This window comes from Schistocerca serialis, chromosome 4 (genome assembly GCF_023864345.2).
Source record: "Schistocerca serialis cubense isolate TAMUIC-IGC-003099 chromosome 4, iqSchSeri2.2, whole genome shotgun sequence".
Classification (NCBI taxonomy): Eukaryota; Metazoa; Arthropoda; class Insecta; order Orthoptera; family Acrididae; genus Schistocerca; species Schistocerca serialis.
This window is the reverse complement of record NC_064641.1, coordinates 481,786,325-481,803,833: the sequence shown is the minus strand read 5'-3', so window position 1 is coordinate 481,803,833 and position 17,509 is coordinate 481,786,325. Positions and strand designations below refer to the sequence as shown.

The 17,509-nt window shown below is 40.5% G+C and overlaps 1 protein-coding gene across 3 annotated transcripts in view; it reads right to left on the bottom strand.

Annotated features, from left to right (window-relative positions):
* The window catches only part of LOC126475169 (tonsoku-like protein), a 271,206-nt gene that overhangs the window by 122,050 nt on the left and 131,647 nt on the right, over window positions 1-17,509 (bottom strand). For all 3 annotated transcript variants that reach the window (XM_050102799.1, XM_050102798.1, XM_050102797.1), the window contains 3 exons: window positions 6,838-6,995; window positions 2,499-2,735; window positions 2,288-2,405 (listed from right to left, as the gene is read on the bottom strand). In XM_050102799.1, coding sequence (XP_049958756.1) covers window positions 2,288-2,405; window positions 2,499-2,735; window positions 6,838-6,995 — 513 coding nt within the window. The remainder of the gene's footprint in view (window positions 1-2,287; window positions 2,406-2,498; window positions 2,736-6,837; window positions 6,996-17,509) is intronic.

Genomic DNA, 17,509 nt, shown 5'->3' with positions numbered 1-17,509 from the left:
AGCAATGTCTACGCAACATCTTTTTTGGTCAAAATTCAACACTTGCTGAACAAACTTTGCTGCTACACATTTCATGCCCAAAATATATTTAAAAAAATTGCTTGGCACGAACAAAAGGATATGTCAACATCATCAGCAATCTTCCTGATGGTGATTCGCCAATTTTCCAGAACCATTTTCCTTATTTCTTCCACATTGTCATATGTAATTGATGTGCTAGGGTGTACAGGGCAGTCATCATCTTCAACTTCTTCAATTCTCTTTGAAATGTTTATACCACTCATAACCTCTTGGCTTACTCACAGCAGAGCCGCAAAAGTCACAATCAACATTTCGAGACTGGTGCTGCACTTTGTTCCATTTTTCAAACAAGATTTAATGCAAATTATTTGATCCCTCTTTTTCAAAAGCAAAAATTCACCGAGCACTCAAAAATGCATATAACCTTCATGATAATAAACTAAATATTCAAAACAGATGAAAAAACAAACATACTTCAGGAATATATGTACCAACATAATAAAAAAAAAAAAAAAATTGAAAATCGGATGTATAAAGCCCACAAAATTCAAAAATTCGTATTACTTTTTTATCGCACCTCGGATGAAACTCTGAATGTCAATTTTTAAAAAACAACCCCAAAAGATGATTACTAAAGGAAACATTTTCCATTGCGACAATGCACAATCCCATACCGCGCACGCGCACACGCACACGCGCGCACACACACACACACACACACACACACACACACACACACACACACACACACACAGACTCCTTGGTTTTCAGCAGCATCCTCACTACAGTCCTGATTTAGCACCATATGAATTTAATCTCTTTCCCAAGCTGAAGAACTGGCTGCTGACAGCACTTTACAATCGACAGTCGGCTCAAGGATGTTGTCAACAACTGGCTGAGGCATCTGGTGACACCATTCTTTTACAAGGGGAAAAAAATGTTTGAATTTGGGTGGTGACTATGAGGACAAATAATGTCAACATGTAAGTACAGATTGTATACGCAAAAAACATTTTACCCATTTTTTTTCTTTTTTCAACAGCCAATCCGAGGTCAATTTATGAGAAGCCCTCATATGTCACTTTGTGTGTTTCATTGTAGAGAATTATTATTTTCACTGATTGTCATACTTTTTCCACTTCACTTTCACATGGTATCCCAAGTTTTCATGCATAAAAAATGAGATTTAGGAAAGTGACATTACTCAATGACTGCAACGAGATGTTTTCCTAAATCTCAGTTTTGTATAATCTGGCATTACTAGGTGAGAGTCAAGAGAAAAATTGTGTGAAACACTGTATATAACTACAGCTCAAAAATAAGCACACAAAGGATTTAACACAGAACAAAAAATATTGCTTATTGCCAAGACGTAAAACCCATAACAGCAGTACAACCTGTCCACCACTGTCCTTCAAAATTAAGCAGTTTCTCAGAAACATATCAAGACCCACTGAGGATGACATACAGATCTTGAGACATGTCTGGGTATAAAAAAGCCTTTGTGTTTTGCAGAAGGCAGAGTTTTGTAAACCTCAAGAGCCTCGCCTCAACTTAAATCCTATTTAGAGTGCACGGGGGAGACATGTTGCAGCACATCCACATGCACCAATGACCATTCAATAGTCATCAACCAAGCTGATAGAGGAATTGAATGTCCTAACACAAGCACTCCTTACCAACCGTGAGGCCAGCATGGGAGCACGTTGCAGAGTAAGCAGTACCATCTGTGATGATCACACACTCTATTAAGAACCATGCCCTGCCTTTTGTAATGTCCAAAAGACCATCTTAAGTAATGGTGACTTCAGTATAATTATTGTCTTTGAATAAAGGTGTCATTTCTGTTCATTTCATTATGTATTTCTTTCAGTTGCCTTCTGTGCTACTCTTTAGTAGTTCTTCCTATGTAAGGTCCCAGTGCCACTGAGATATGTTCCTTGGAGGCGACACATTATGCCAATGTTATTTTTGTTCCTAATTTTTGTAAACCTGTGTGGTTGAAAAAATAACTGTTTCCATAGCTGCTCATTGTCATCTTCATAGTTACGAAAATACTAAACAGGAAATAATTTCATTGTGAAACACTGAGTTTCATGAAGTCTTCAACAGATGTGTATTTTGTATCACTATTATGTTTTATTGAGACTTCTTGCTGAATCAACCAATGATTACAAATTAATGTCTCCTGATGATACTAATTTCATCCAGCAAACAGGTAGGACTATCTGCTGGATAAAAATCTTGATTAAAAAACACCACATACCTCTTTCCAAAGCGTTTCTCAGCTGTCTTTCAATGGCTTCAAAAAGAATCTGATCATCTGCCTCCAGGCCACCACTTTGTGAATACCACTCCAGAAGGCAGTCCAATGGTGTCTTCCCCTTAAGCAGAATTAGAGATTATTCTAATTTGATCTCAAATGATTTTCACACACAGTAAGGTAACATGAATATAACCAACTTGAGTCTGTTTACCTCATTTGTACGTGTGACAACACATGCGCCACGGTTCAGTAATACTTGGACAGTTGAGAGATTTCCGCACAAAGCTGCATCATGCAAAGGTGTAATCCCACCACAAAGTGCTCCTCCTCTGTCATTAATCGCTGCACCATGATCCAACAACATCTCTACAATCTCAGGGAAACCAAGATTGGCTGCTTCGTGTAAAGGCAACCAGCCACAGTGATCCCGAACATTCACAGGATGACCCTACATCATAAATAATGGCACAAAATCACACATTTATACCTTACGAAAATTTCTCTTTACTTTTTTATGTTTTATGAACTTCTAAAGGCAGATATTTTTTAAAAAAGTAAATGTCTTTTTATAAGCTTAGTGGAGGAGATACAGGAAACCAAAGGGGGAAAAAAGTAAAAACAGCTACCATAACTCATGAAACACAAAATTATGCTATGGATGATGAATGAAAACTTGCCTTGTTGAATACTTATGCCATTTACACACTTATTCTTAATATTCTTCAAAGAGTTTAAATCAGAAGTCTTTGCTATGTTGTGGCTTAGAAATGTCTAATCACTATTGATAAAAAATCTGAAGAAAAACACTAAAAAAGGTAACACTAAAAGCCAGACACTATCTCACTTCACAGTATCAATGGGCTACATAGATCAGGGGCTGGAATGACACCAATGGTGTAAATTTATGAAGTTAGAGAAAATTTACAAATTGGATATGAAGATTGCAAAGCACCATTCAACCCTGCTAATCCTACATTTGATACAGGGCTAATAAACTACTTATATGAGGGGTAATCATGAAGTATTAACTATCATCTTGAAAAGTAAAGCTACACAATATTTTGTTAAATGTTTGTTTGCACTTAAATACCTGCAGTTCTGGTAACCAATGAAATACCTATGCCACATTACTGCAGTATGCTATTAAAGGGATAAAAATGGCGGATCCCACTGATAAAGTGGAAATCAGTTGCAACCCCCCCCCCCCCCCCCTGCCCTGCTCTCAAGTGTTACTGCGTAGTTCACTGGTAATGTGCCAGACTACATATCCAAAGGTCTCAGGCTCAATCCGCAGCCACTCTCAGTATTTTTATGAGTCTTTTTCACTTCTTTCACCTCTGGAAACATTTGTTAACATGAAAAATATAAACACAAAATGACAGAACTGATAAAAAGATCTACGAATTCTAGTCTTTTGTTGTTGTTGTTGTTTCGCTGATGTAATAAAAGGAAAGGTGTCATGTAAAATATTTTCGTGAATATCAACATGCATGCCACTGGAGTTCTGCAACAATCTGAGAATGTGTCCACTGGATATTATCTCAACAACTGTTTATTCTAGTAACCCATTTGAGATTACACACTCTTGTTAACATTTTAATTTAATAATAAAGATGATGTGACTTACCAAATGAAAGTGCTGGCAGGTCGACAGACACACAAACAAACACAGACATACACACAAAATTCAAGCTTTCGCAACAAACTGTTGCCTCATCAGGAAAGAGGGAAGGAGAGGGAAAGACGAAAGGATGTGGGTTTTAAGGGAGAGGGTAAGGAGTCATTCCAATCCCGGGAGCGGAAAGACTTACCTTAGGGGGAAAAAAGAACGGGTATACACTCGCGCACACACACACACACATATCCATCCATACATATACAGACACAAGCAGACATATTTAAAGACAAAGAGTTTGGGCAGAGATGTCAAGTCGAGGCAGAAGTGCAGAGGCAAAGATGTTGTTGAATGACAGGTGAGGTATGAGTGGCGGCAACTTGAAATTAGCGGAGATTGGTTCAGATCATGAAGATCTTCATGATCTGGACTCACAGTGAAGAAGAACTCCAGAATTTCCTCTCCAGCCTCAACTCCTTTGGTTCCATCAGATTTACCTGGTCCTACTCCAAATCCCATGCCACTTTCCTTGATATTGACCTCCACCTGTCCAATGGCCAGCTTCACACGTCCGTCCACATCAAACCCACCAACAAGCAACAGTAACTCCATTACGACAGCTGCCACCCATTCCACATCAAACGGTCCCTTCCCTACAGCCTAGGTCTTCGTGGCAAACGAATCTGCTCCAGTCCGGAATCCCTGAAGCGTTACACCAACAACCTGACAACAGCTTTCGCATCCCGCAACTACCCTCCCGACCTGGTACAGAAGCAAATAACCAGAGCCACTTCCTCATCCTCTCAAACCCAGAACCTCCCACAGAAGAACCACAAAAGTGCCCCACTTGTGACAGGATACTTTCCGGGACTGGATCAGATTCTGAATGTGGCTCTCCAGCAGGGATATGACTTCCTCAAATCCTGCCCTGAAATGAGATCCATCCTCCATGAAATCCTCCCCACTCCACCAAGAATGTCTTTCCGCCGTCCACCTAACCTCCGTAACCTCTTAGTTCATCCCTATGAAATCCCCAAACCACCTTCCCTACCCTCTGGCTCCTACCCTTGTAACCGCCCCCGGTGTAAAACCTGTCCCATGCACCCTCCCACCACCACCTACTCCAGTCCTGTAACCCGGAAGGTGTACACGATCAAAGGCAGAGCCACGTGTGAAAGCACCCACGTGATCTACCAACTGACCTGCCTGCACTGTGACGTATTCTATGTGGGAATGACCAGCAACAAACTGTCCATTTGCATGAATGGACACAGGCAGACAGTGTTTGTTGGTAATGAGGATCACCCTGTGGCTAAACATGCCTTGGTGCACGGCCAGCACATCTTGGCACAGTGTTACACCGTCCGGGTTATCTGGATACTTCCCACTAACACCAACCTATCCGAACTCCGGAGATGGGAACTTGCTCTTCAACATATCCTCTCTTCCCGTTATCCACCAGGCCTCAATCTCTGCTAATTTCAAGTTGCCGCCACTCATACCTCACCTGTCATTCAACAACATCTTTGCCTCTGCACTTCTGCCTCGACTTGACATCTCTGCCCAAACTCTTTGTCTTTAAATATGTCTGCTTGTGTCTGTATATGTGTGGATGGATATGTGTGTGTGTGCGAGTGTATACCCGTCCTTTTTTCCCCCTAAGGTAAGTCTTTCCGCTCCCGGGATTGGAATGACTCCTTACCCTCTCCCTTAAAACCCACATCCTTTCGTCTTTCCCTCTCCTTCCCTCTTTCCTGATGAGGCAACAGTTTGTTGCGAAAGCTTGAATTTTGTGTGTATGTTTGTGTTTGTTTGTGTGTCTGTCGACCTGCCAGCACTTTCATATGGTAAGTCACATCATCTTTGTTTTTAGATGTATTTTTCCTACGTGGAATGTTTCCCTCTATTATAACCATATTTTTAATTTAATAATATCTTTATTAACATATATCTATACACTTCACTGTAAGTGCTCCTTTTATGATGCAAAGTATTACAAAAACATCATCTAGATGCAAATGCCCAACAACCAGTGGTGCAGAAACTCAGATGGTAAGCTTTGTTAGAAATTGTGGCTACTGTCTTTTAACCAGTGCACTCTGCACCGAAGAGTGCTCTGATATTAATCTTCATGATGGACTAAAATAATCTGCTACATTAGGCCTCATACTTAATAAGGGCAGAAATCCTTGTTCTATAGCTGGGTGCATATAAGAAAGTACCAGCACTGGCAACACTGGGTTGAGTGCTACAGCCGGATTCTGACCCTGCCTAGCAGAATTTATATGCTTGGAAAACTATTGCTCTTGCTTCTTAATGTATTACTTGCCGTGTTTGCTTTATGTCAGGCATAATAAACACTATAGTGGCTAAGTGATACCACCACACCTGAACTAACATGAAAATCAATACTAAAATTTCTGTACACACCCCAATGTGCATGCTACATACAGGTGGCTGGAGCGTCATGTGGTCCACTGCTCCTTGCTACTGCACATTACCCCACCACTCACTCTTTTATGTGCACAATGCTATAGTCATAGTTCAGTTAAGGAAGTAAACTTCACTTGTTCTATTCAATAAAAGATGTTTGCACCAAGATTTTATAAGCAAGATGAGGCACATAAAACAACTTATCACAAAACTGGGTGTTCACTCATTAACAGAAGTGCAAACATATCACCATTGTACTGTAGTACATAAGCCAACAATGTAGGATCCATACGACATTTAAATAATGAAACTATATTAATAACTGTGAAGGTAAATGTATGGAAGAAAAGAATAATATAGCTAAAAATGCAACCATGTTGGCACAATTTTTTGATACACTAGTGAACTGTTTTATCTGCCATAATTTTGTTGAAATATTTACATGGGCATTTTCTTTCTAGATGAAACTTACAATGTAAAAATATTTTACTGTTTTACATACCTGCTCAAGAAGTTTCTTAACAAGAGCTTTGTTTCCAGCAATGCAAGCAGTATGCAATTGTGTCTCCCCTTTCTCATTTCTACGCACCTTCAAACCGACTGACCGTTTTCTCGTAACTCGGGATCTATCAAATTCTTCATTTTCTGATTCTGATAAGTCTGAAAAAAAGGAAAAAGTCTCTAACTTTTTATATTTCAGAGACTGCTTATATTCATATCAAATGGAAAAAGAAATCCACACTTTCACAATAAGACTTATCGATGGAATGACAGACAATGGGAACTGGGAAGCTGAAAAGAGATGTCAGAGTAGCATCTGGTTATATCAATCAATTCATTGTAGTATGCAGGAGACCATAAGTGAAATTCAGAAAGTGTGATAGATTTAAAGACAAATTAAAGCTTTGGCCAAGTCATGCCCCACAGCAGATTGTTAATGAAAGTACGAGCATATGTAATAGGTTGCCCAATATGTCAGTGGCTCAAAGACTTCTTAAGGAACAGAACCCAGTATGGATCTGGCAGACAGGGCGGTCAGCAATCTGCAGTTGTTTGCTGATGATGCTTTGGTGTATGGGAAGATAATGAAGTTGAGTGACTGTAGGAGAATACAAGATGACTTCGACAAAATTTCTAGTTTGTATGACAAATAATAGCTGGCTATAAATGTAGAAAAATATAAGTCAATGCAGATGAGTAGGAAAAACAAATCTGTAATGTTTTAATACAGTATTAGTAGCAGACTGCTTGACACAGTGACATCGTTTAATTATCTGGGTGTAACATAACAATGCAGTATGAAATGGAACAGGCACGAGAGGATTGTGATAGGGAAGGTCAACGGTCAACTTCAGTTTTGTGGGAGAATTTTGGGAAAGTGTGGTCAATCTGTAAAGGAAACCACATATAGGACACTAACGCAGCCTATTCTTGAGTACTGCTTTCAAGTGTTTGGGATCCATACCAGGTCGTATTGAAGAAAGACACTGAAGCAATTCAATTCAGAGGCAGGCTAAAAGATTTGTTATTGGTAGGTTTGAACACCACGCAAGTATTACGGTTGCTTTGGGAACACAAATGGGAATCCATGGAGGAAAGGTGGTGTTTTTTTTAACACACACTGTTGAGATAATTTAGAGAAAATGCATTCGAGGCTGACTCTAAAGCTGCCAACACACTTTTCACATATGGGTCACAAATATAAGATACGAGAAATAAGGGCTCATACAGAGGCATATAGACAGTCGTATTTCCATCACTCTATTTGTGAGTGGAACAGGAAAGGAAATGACTAATTATGGTACAGTGTACTCTTCATTATGCACTGTATGGTGACTTGTGGAGTACACGTGTACATGTAGATGCAGATGATAGCTCAGTTGGTAAGATAACTTCTCAACAAATGCAAATGTCGGCCTGATACATGATTTTAATGATCCATGAAGAGTCATTCCTACATTTATGCACTGCCAAACACAACGAGGAAGTGGTTTTAAAAATTCATATTTTTACCTGCTTAACAATTCAGCACTAATTTTCTTCACATGCTGTAAATGTCATTAAGTTCTAAAATTTTTTTTACCCCTAACACCTATATGAGGTAGAAGCTGCTCCTTCTCCACTAAAAGATCATTGGTGGCATTGCATTGGTGGGGGGAAAGGGACAGGTGTGTAAAAAACAATGACTAACAAAGGCTGAGGCTAGGTGGGTTATAGGTACATAGGACACATTGTAGGGAGGGTTCCCACCTGTGCAATTTAGAAAAGCTGGTGTTGCTGCGAAGGATCCAGATGGCACAGGCTGTGAAGCAGTCACTGAAATGAAGAACCTTGTATTGGGCAGCATGTTCCACAACAGGGTGATCAAGCTGTTTCTTGGCCACAGTTTGTTGGTCATGCATACAGACAGCTTGTTGGCTGTTATGCCCATATAAAATGCAGCACAGTGATTGCAGCTCAGCTCATAGATCACTTGCCTGGTTTCACAGGTAGCCCTGCCTTTGATGGGAGTTTTGCGACTGGGGTCAGTACTGCAGTTTCATCATCATCATCATCATTATTGTCATCGTCAGTCAGCTGGTACATTGTCTGAAGATGGCCTACTATTAAATGCTGAAACTGCCCACATTTTTAGAAAACGATTGTCCGATCAAGACTGATTTTTACTAATTTTATTTTGCTGGGTGGTGACATTTAACTTATAGATGTTTTTTATTCATTCCCTGCAATATTGTTACGCAGCAGTCGCAATCAGGTTTACACTCGATTACCACTGCAAAATGGTAGTAAGAAGACAAAATTTCTGGCAAAAAATTAAAGAAAAAAGTTGTATACACCACAACTAAGGACAATAAGTATTTCATGAGTGTTTCAAACTGTATAAAAAATTAACACGATTATCTTTGAAGCCAAGAAACTGTACCATTTATATTATATTCAAGGAATGAATATAAATCAATGCGGAGAACTGAAATGTTTAAACATGGTTTGCTGCCATTCTATAATTTACGAAAGAATGGCATTCTGTAATTTTAAAATGTAAACAACACAAATTAAGAAATAACGTCAGGCCTGGAGGAGATACAGGACAAGTGTTGAAACGTCTTGTGATCAAAAAACATTGTGTTCCACGCAAGGCAGATTTGTAAAATTCTTCTGAAGTGTCAACATATTTGAAACAAAACATTTTATTCAATAATACTTGCCTGCTTAGTCATCTTCAAGTGAACATTTACATATGTTCGTACATATACAGCATTAACAGAACTTATGTTATAAAAGAAACAGGACATCAGAGACTGCCCCAAGAGCATCACAATTTTGTAAACCATACTGAAATGCATAATTCGGCTTTAAGTGCATATTCTTACATGCAGATTCACACTAAAGTACACCCCTATCTGATATTAACCTTTTCAGTGCGGTTTTCGGGTTGCCAATTTTCTTGGAGTACCAGTACTGTATTATCCTATGTTTCGTTCCTTACTACAGCATACTGCCATACATGCCCAAAGATGAAAACATGCAGTTAAATTCAGCGAACAGTTGAAACTAGCCCACAGTGTGGAATGAAACACTTTGTTTAAAATAAATTGCCTCTGCAGAAAAGATTAATAGGAGCCAAATTTCTTTAGCAAATACACAAATAACTTCATTGTTCTACAAGACGATTAATGCTTGATTGCTAATAACATGCAAATAAAATCAGAAAACTGAAACTAATAACATATTTTAATCTTCTGAAATACTGTGAATATATTTTAATTCACCTGACAGCTACCAGCACACGAATTCATTTGTTTTCATTTGACGTAAAAGCTGTAAACGAAGAGAAAACAGCAAAATCACAAAATGTAAACATGGGTCACATGGAGACTAACCCCCCACCCTACCCACAACAAAACAGACTGCTCTGCACATGCACAAAGCTGGCAGCTAGGGCACGTAAGAAAAATTTTTATAGTAGTATTGGCCTGCTTGCTACTACTTCTCATACAAATAACAGCCACACTTCAAGTAGCCAGAAACGGGAGAAGGCAGTTCTCTGTACATGCGCAAGCCGACTGGCAATTGCTCAAACGAACCTAAAAGTGTAAACAGTTGTGACATCACGCCCATTGAAAGCAGTTTCTTGTTAGAAAGTATTGCACAGTCTTCACCCTAAAGCATTTGACACATTTTGCTGTCAGCAGACACTCACCTGTGCACTGTTTTTTGTTGTTGTAAATGGCGCATTTTCATTGCAACTAAATTTTTATTCTTGTATCATTCTCTCGTTTATGTTACATTCCTGCAGTGTTGTTCTGCAGTAGCAGGCTAAAGTAAAATTATTTATTAAAGTACCAGTTCTTACCGTCAAGATTACAAAAATTTAACTGCAGACTTTGACAATGAAAAATACCCAGATATTCCCCAGTTTTTTCCTGGGTTTCTCGGTTGACCCGTGGCATATACTCCCTGAATCATACCTAGGCAACAGGAAACAGTATGCATCAATAGGGAACACAAATCAGTTGGAAACCGAAGTCAGGCTCTAGCTCTTGGCTGACATACGAGTACAAGTACAGAGCGGCAAGTTAAGTGTTTATCTGTTTCTATTTTCCTCATAGTATACTTATTAAATTTTGTGCATGTTTCTCTGTTTAAGAGGTTTAATCTCACATTTTTGTAAACGTGAATTCATTCAGTCTGTAGCGCAGTAGTTGCTCACTGAACACCTGCTAGGTAGGTCATTAACGCAACAGCACGCACTGGTGACACATTAGAAGGGTAGCAAGTTGCATATCTTGAATTGTCTGCTTTTATAGTTCACTACTTCAATTAGTCTTGCTAGAATGGCTTGGATGTGTGCATGCTGTGTGCGGATGCAGGAAGAGCTGGCCGCAGTTCACGAACAGCTGAATGTGCTTTCGGCTATGGTCAGTCACCTTCAGGCTGCTGCCTCAGGGAATAGCAGTGGCGAGAATCTGGTGCATCACATGGGTCACCTCAGATATTGCTTGTTCTGCCCAAGGGCTTTGATTCTGAGGCACCTCCTACCGCACCCGACACGGTGGATCTGCTCTCACAGCACGGTGAGTGGCGGATAGTAATGTGTTTGTGTCACTCGTAGCGGAAGGCCAATGTGGAGACTGGCCACCTGGCCTTGTCCATTCACCCTGTGAGTGGACAGGTGGCCGCTCCCTCAGCAGGGCCCCAGCAAGCACATGCGGGAAATGGTTTACTTGTTATTGGAAGATCCATTGTTAGGAACGTTATGGAGCCCCTTAGGCAGATAGTGTTCAGTTCTGGAAAGAAAGCCAATGTGCACTCCGTATGTCTGCTGGGAAGCCCTCATCCTAGATGTGGAGCCAGTCTTCACTGTGGCTATCAAGCATGTAGGGTGCAGTCATCTGTACGTTGTGGCTAACATTGGCACCAACGACGCCTGTCGCATGGATTCTGAGGTGATCCTCAGATCATACAGGCGGCTGTAAAGGTAATGAAGACTGCTGGCCTCGCACTCGGGGTGCAAGCAGAGCTCACAATTTGCAGCATCGTTAGCAGAGTTGATCGAGATCCTTTGGTAGAGAGCCAAGTGGAGGTTCCCAACCACATGCATTGTCGACTCTGTGACAGTCCTGGCTGCAGATTTCTAGACCTGTGTTATTGTGTGGGGATTTGTTGGACTCCCCTTGATAGGTCAGGGGTGCACTAACAAGACAGCTACTCAGGTAGCAGGGTGCAACACACAAATGAAGCACTACTCAGGTAGCAAGAGTACTTGTGGAGTGCACATGAGGTTTTTTTTTAAGTGAGGCAGTAGTCTGAGGTGCTCTGATGAACACTCACAAATTGATATGCAGTAAGGGAAATCAAAAAGGCATTCAGTAAAGACATTTTGAGTGTCACAACTTTATCAAGAAACTGCCAAAGTATTCGCAATAAGGTTCCCAAATTTACTTCCTGCCAGGAGAGCGCTCACGCTCAAATTATTCCACGGACTGAGAGTAACTGAAAGCCGAATTGGAAAGCTCTGAGATATTTAGCGAGTTGTGGAATGCATATCGGAAAGAGAAATTAGAGGCCATAGGAGAGGGATTGTTCATTACAGTGGACAAAAATATTGCCTCTATTGAGGTTGAAGTTGAGTGTGACAGTGAAGACATCTAGTCGCGTATAACAGGTGTAGGGGAAACCAACTTAGCTGTTGGATGTTTTTACTGGCCACACGATTCTGCTGTGACAGTTCTAGAGCCATTCACAGAAAGTCTATGGTCAACAGTGCGTAAATACCCAGATAACGCAATACTAGTTGGAGTTGACTTTATGTTGCCGAGACTGGGATGTCTTAGATCTTGTAGCTACAAATAGGCTGGACCTTATCAACAATGTCAATATGGAAACAGGGATTAGCGATGATGATGTCATTTTAGCAACTATGATTACAAAAGTTAATAAATCAGTCAAGAAGGCTAGAAGAGTGTTTCTGCTAGATAGAGCAGATAAGCAGTTATTAGCATCTCACTTAGCCAGTGAACTAGCATCATTTAATTCCAGTAAGATGAATGTAGGGGAATTATGGACAAAGTTTAAGCAGACTGTAAATCGTGGTCTCGAGAGTTATGTGTCTAGTAAGTGGATAAAGGATGGAACAGACCATCCTTGGTTTAATAACGAAATTCAGTGGATGCTGAGGAAGAAGAGGCTGTTGCACTCTCAGTTCAAAAGGGAATGCATGTATGACGACAAGTGAAGGTTAGAAGAGATTCTTGTGTCTGTGAAAAGATCAATGCCCAAAGCATATAACAACAACTACCACCTTCACACCTTAGCAAATGATTTGGCAGAGAAACCGAGAAAATTTTGGTCTTACATAAAAGCACTAAGTGGATCTAAGGCTTCCATTCAGCCCCTTGCTGACCAGTCTGCTGTGGCAGTTAAAGACAGCAAAACGAAAGACGAAGTTTTAAATTTCACATTCAAGAAATCATTCATCATCAGCTGACCATCCGACAAACGCCATATGGACTAAATAGTAATAAGTGTGCCTGCCACAGAGAAACAACTGAAAAATTTGAAAGCAAATAAATCACCAGGTCTGGATGGAATCCCAGTTCCATTTTACAAAGAGTACTCTATGGCACTGGCCCCTTACCTAGCTTGCACTTATTGTGAATCTCTCGCCCAGCACAAAGTCCCAAGCAACAGGAAAAAAGTGCAGATTTCCAGTATATAATAAGGGTAAAAGAATGGACCCGCAAAATTACAAACCAATATCCCTAACTTCTATTTACTGCAGAATTCTTGAACATATTCTCTGTTTGAATATAACGAACTTTCTTGAGACTGAGAAGCTGATGTCCATGAATCAGCATGATTTTAGAAACCATCGCTCCTGTGAATCTCAGCTTGCCCTTTTCTCACGATATGCTTAGAACTATGGATGAAGGGCAACAGGCAGATTCCATATTTCTAGATTTCTGGAAAGCATTTGACATGGTGCTCCACTGCAGTCTGTTAAAGAAGATACGAGCATAAGGAATAAGTTAAGAAATATGTGAGTGACACACAGATTACTTAAATAATAGAACCCAGTATGATGTTCTCGACGGCAAGTGTTCATCAGAGACAAGGGTATCATTAGGAGTGCCCCTGGGAAGTGTGACAGGACTGTTGTTCTTCTCTATACACATAAACGATTTGGCAGACAGGGTGGGCAGCAATCTGTGGTTGTTTGCTGATGGTGTATGGTAAGGTGTCAAAGTTGAGTAACTGTACGAAGAAACAAGATGATTTAGACAAAATTTTCAGTTGCTCTGACGAATGGCAGCTACCTCTAAATGTGGGAAAATGTAAGATAATGCAGACGAGTTGGAAAATCAAATCTTTAATGTTCTGAAATAGCATTTATAGTGTACTGATTGATACAATCAAGTCGTTTAAATATCTGGGTGTAATGTTAAAAAGCAATATGAGGTGGAATGAGCATGTCAGAGAACTGGTAGGGAAGGTGAATGGTTGACTTCGATTTATTGGGAGAATTTTAGGAAAGAGTGGTTCACCTGTAAGAGAGACAGCATATAGGACACTGGTGCCAGTGTTTGGGATTTGTAGCAGGTTGGAATGAAGAGAGACATCGAAGCAATTCAGAAGCAGGCTGCTAGATTTGTTACTGGTACATTCAAATAAAACGTGTTACAGAGATGCTTCGGGAACTCAAATGGGAATCCACATTCCACTGCCGCAACATACGTTGCGTATACGAACAATAAAAATAAGAGATGAGAAATTACGGATCACACAGAGTCACATTGGTAGTCATTTTTCCCTCGCTCTATTTGTGATTGGAACAGGAAAGAAAATGACAAGCAGTGGTACAGGATACACTCCTCCATGCACCATACAGCAGCTTGCAGAGTATCGATGTAGGTGTAGATATAGATTAAACAGGGAGTGCCGCAAGGTTTAGTAATGAGGACATTGCTGTTAAATCTGTTTAAAAATTACACAGATGGAGAACAGAAAGGCAAAACGAAAAAAATTATGTATGCAGATGACACAACAATACTGAATAGTGACAATACTGAACAGTCAAAAGAGCACATATTTCAGCAAACGATACAGACCAATGGCACACCAAAAATAAACTGTAATAAACTGCAAGAAGACTATATAAGCAGTGTTCAGAAACAAAGGGAGGACTGATTGTATGGATTTAGAAGAGGATTAAACACGACTGGAAAAAAGTAGATTCTACTAAATTTCTATTTGCTGGTGTGAATAATGACCTAAAATGCAAACCGCCTATTAATTCTGTCTGCAATAAATGCACCTCTATCATATTCATAACAAAGCAGCTATCACAACACGCAAAAAAAAAAAAAAAAAAAAAAGTTTCTGTGTGCAGTATACCATGGATTGTTCGAACTGTACCTGTAGTGTGGGGAAACTACGGAATTCAGCATACAAAGTGTCCACATTGATGGGAGAAAAGAGTAACATTTCAAGAAGGATTTTTGAACATGTAGCAACTGCTTTAAAAAACTAGGTATATTATCTTTTGTGTCTTTAAAAACATCTAATATAATAATGTATATCACAAAAGATAGTTCGTATGAGATTACAAATGCTAGTGTGCACACCCACAACACACAGAAGGAGAAGGAGATAAAGAGCAAACTGCACCAACTTACAGCCCTTGAAAAAGGACCTCAGTACTCAGGTATCAGGTTACTAAGAAGTCTGCCCAAGATCCTACATGGCAGTATACATGACCCTGACTTTCCAAATAAACTCAAAGACTATCTAATGGAAAAAGAATTTTAGTGTTACAGAATACCTGTTAAATTAAATTTGCATGTATTGTTTTTTATAATAAATGGTGTTAAGAAGGTGTAATCAAAATCGTTGCTTCTTAAGGAATTAGGGATATGTCCTATATAACATCTACACTTGCAATACACAATGTAATGCTACAGGATCAAATAAAATTCAGTTGTGTAAAATATGGGTGGTATAAACACATAATAAATCATCCCCCCGCCCCCTCCCAACTTTCTATATGCTGTCATGTGGTTGGAGTCTAGAAAGGTTCCTAAGAACATGCTAGAATGGAATATCTAAATGACATGAATATAAAAGTAACAGTTGAGGTCACAGGTACTGTAGTGTGCAGTACATTCAGCAAATGGATGGGCTAGTTTGTTGTTAGCCACAGTTAGACTGTGACTCTTCATGCTGGTGGACAGCTGGCTAGTACTCGTACCTTCATGGAACGCTGCATGGTAACTGCAGTTAGTTGGTTGGTTGGTTTAAAAGGGGGGGGGGGGGGGGGGACCAAACTACTAGGTCATCAGTCCCTCATTCCGATAAAAATAATTCCACAAGACTGGTAATAAAACAAACGAGACATACAACACAAAGCCAGAAAAAAGGAAAAACCACGTGAACAACAGAAGGGCAACAAACACTAAAATGGACAAAAGTAGACAAGCAAACCACAGAGAGACGCAAGAAACAGATAGAAGGGATAAAAACAAGGGAGCGAATGCCCGTGGCTGGCCGACCACTAGAATAAAAAGGATAAGCCAGCCAATCTGCGACACATTAAAACATCCAGCATAAAAGCAATAGTGAGGAGAACACAAACGGACAAAGGACATGCACTAAAACTTAGATCGAATGATAAAACTCACCCTCATGTATAAAATGTAAAACTAAATTAGCCAATGAGGCGTTGTCAGCTAAAAGTAATGGTAAAAAATCCAGTAACTAAAAAGTCCATCACAGGGAGCCAAAGGAGGACAGCTCAACAAGATATAGGCCACTGTCAGCCGGGTGCCACGACGACACTGAGGTGAGTGTTCACGGCGCAGGAGGTAGCCATGTGTCACCAAAGCATGGCCAATGCCGAGCCAGCAGAGAACGACAGAGTCCCTGCGAGAGGTCCGCATGGAGGACTGACACACATTCGTAGTCTCCTTAATGGGACGCAGTTTGTTGTGTATACTGACATTATGCCATTCCGTCTCCCAAAGTTGAAAAACCTTGCAGCATTATACTGAATGCATATCAGTTTCAGAGATGCCGATCTCTGGAAGCAGTTTCCGTGTAGCCAGTTTGACCAGGCTGTCGGCAAGTTCGTTCCCTGGGATGCTGACGTGACCTGGGGTTCAGACAAACACTACTGAACAACTGGACCGTTCCAGGGCATAGATGGACTCCTGGATGGTTGCTACCAAAAAATGACGAGGGTAGCACTGGTCGATAGCTTGTAGACTGCTCAAGGAGTCGGTACACAGAAGACTCCCCAGGGCATGAAACGATGTGCTCAAGAGCATGATATATAGCCACCAGTTCTGGAGTGAAAACACTGAAGCCACCAAGCAAGAAATGCTGTTCAATATGTCCACCATGGACATACGCAAAGCTGACGTGACCATCAGCCATCGATCCATCGCTGTAAACCACTTCATGGCCCTGGTACATGTGACGAATCGAGAGGAAATGACAGCGGAGAACCGCAGTGTTAACTGAATCCTTAGGGCCATGTGAAAGGTCCAGGCGAAACCACGACCTAGGTCTACACCAAGGATGTGCATGGGAATGGACCTCGTGTATAGGTGGTAAAGGCAAGGACTCCAGTTCAGATAGAAGGGATCGGACGCGAACTGAATTGTAAGCCCTGACCT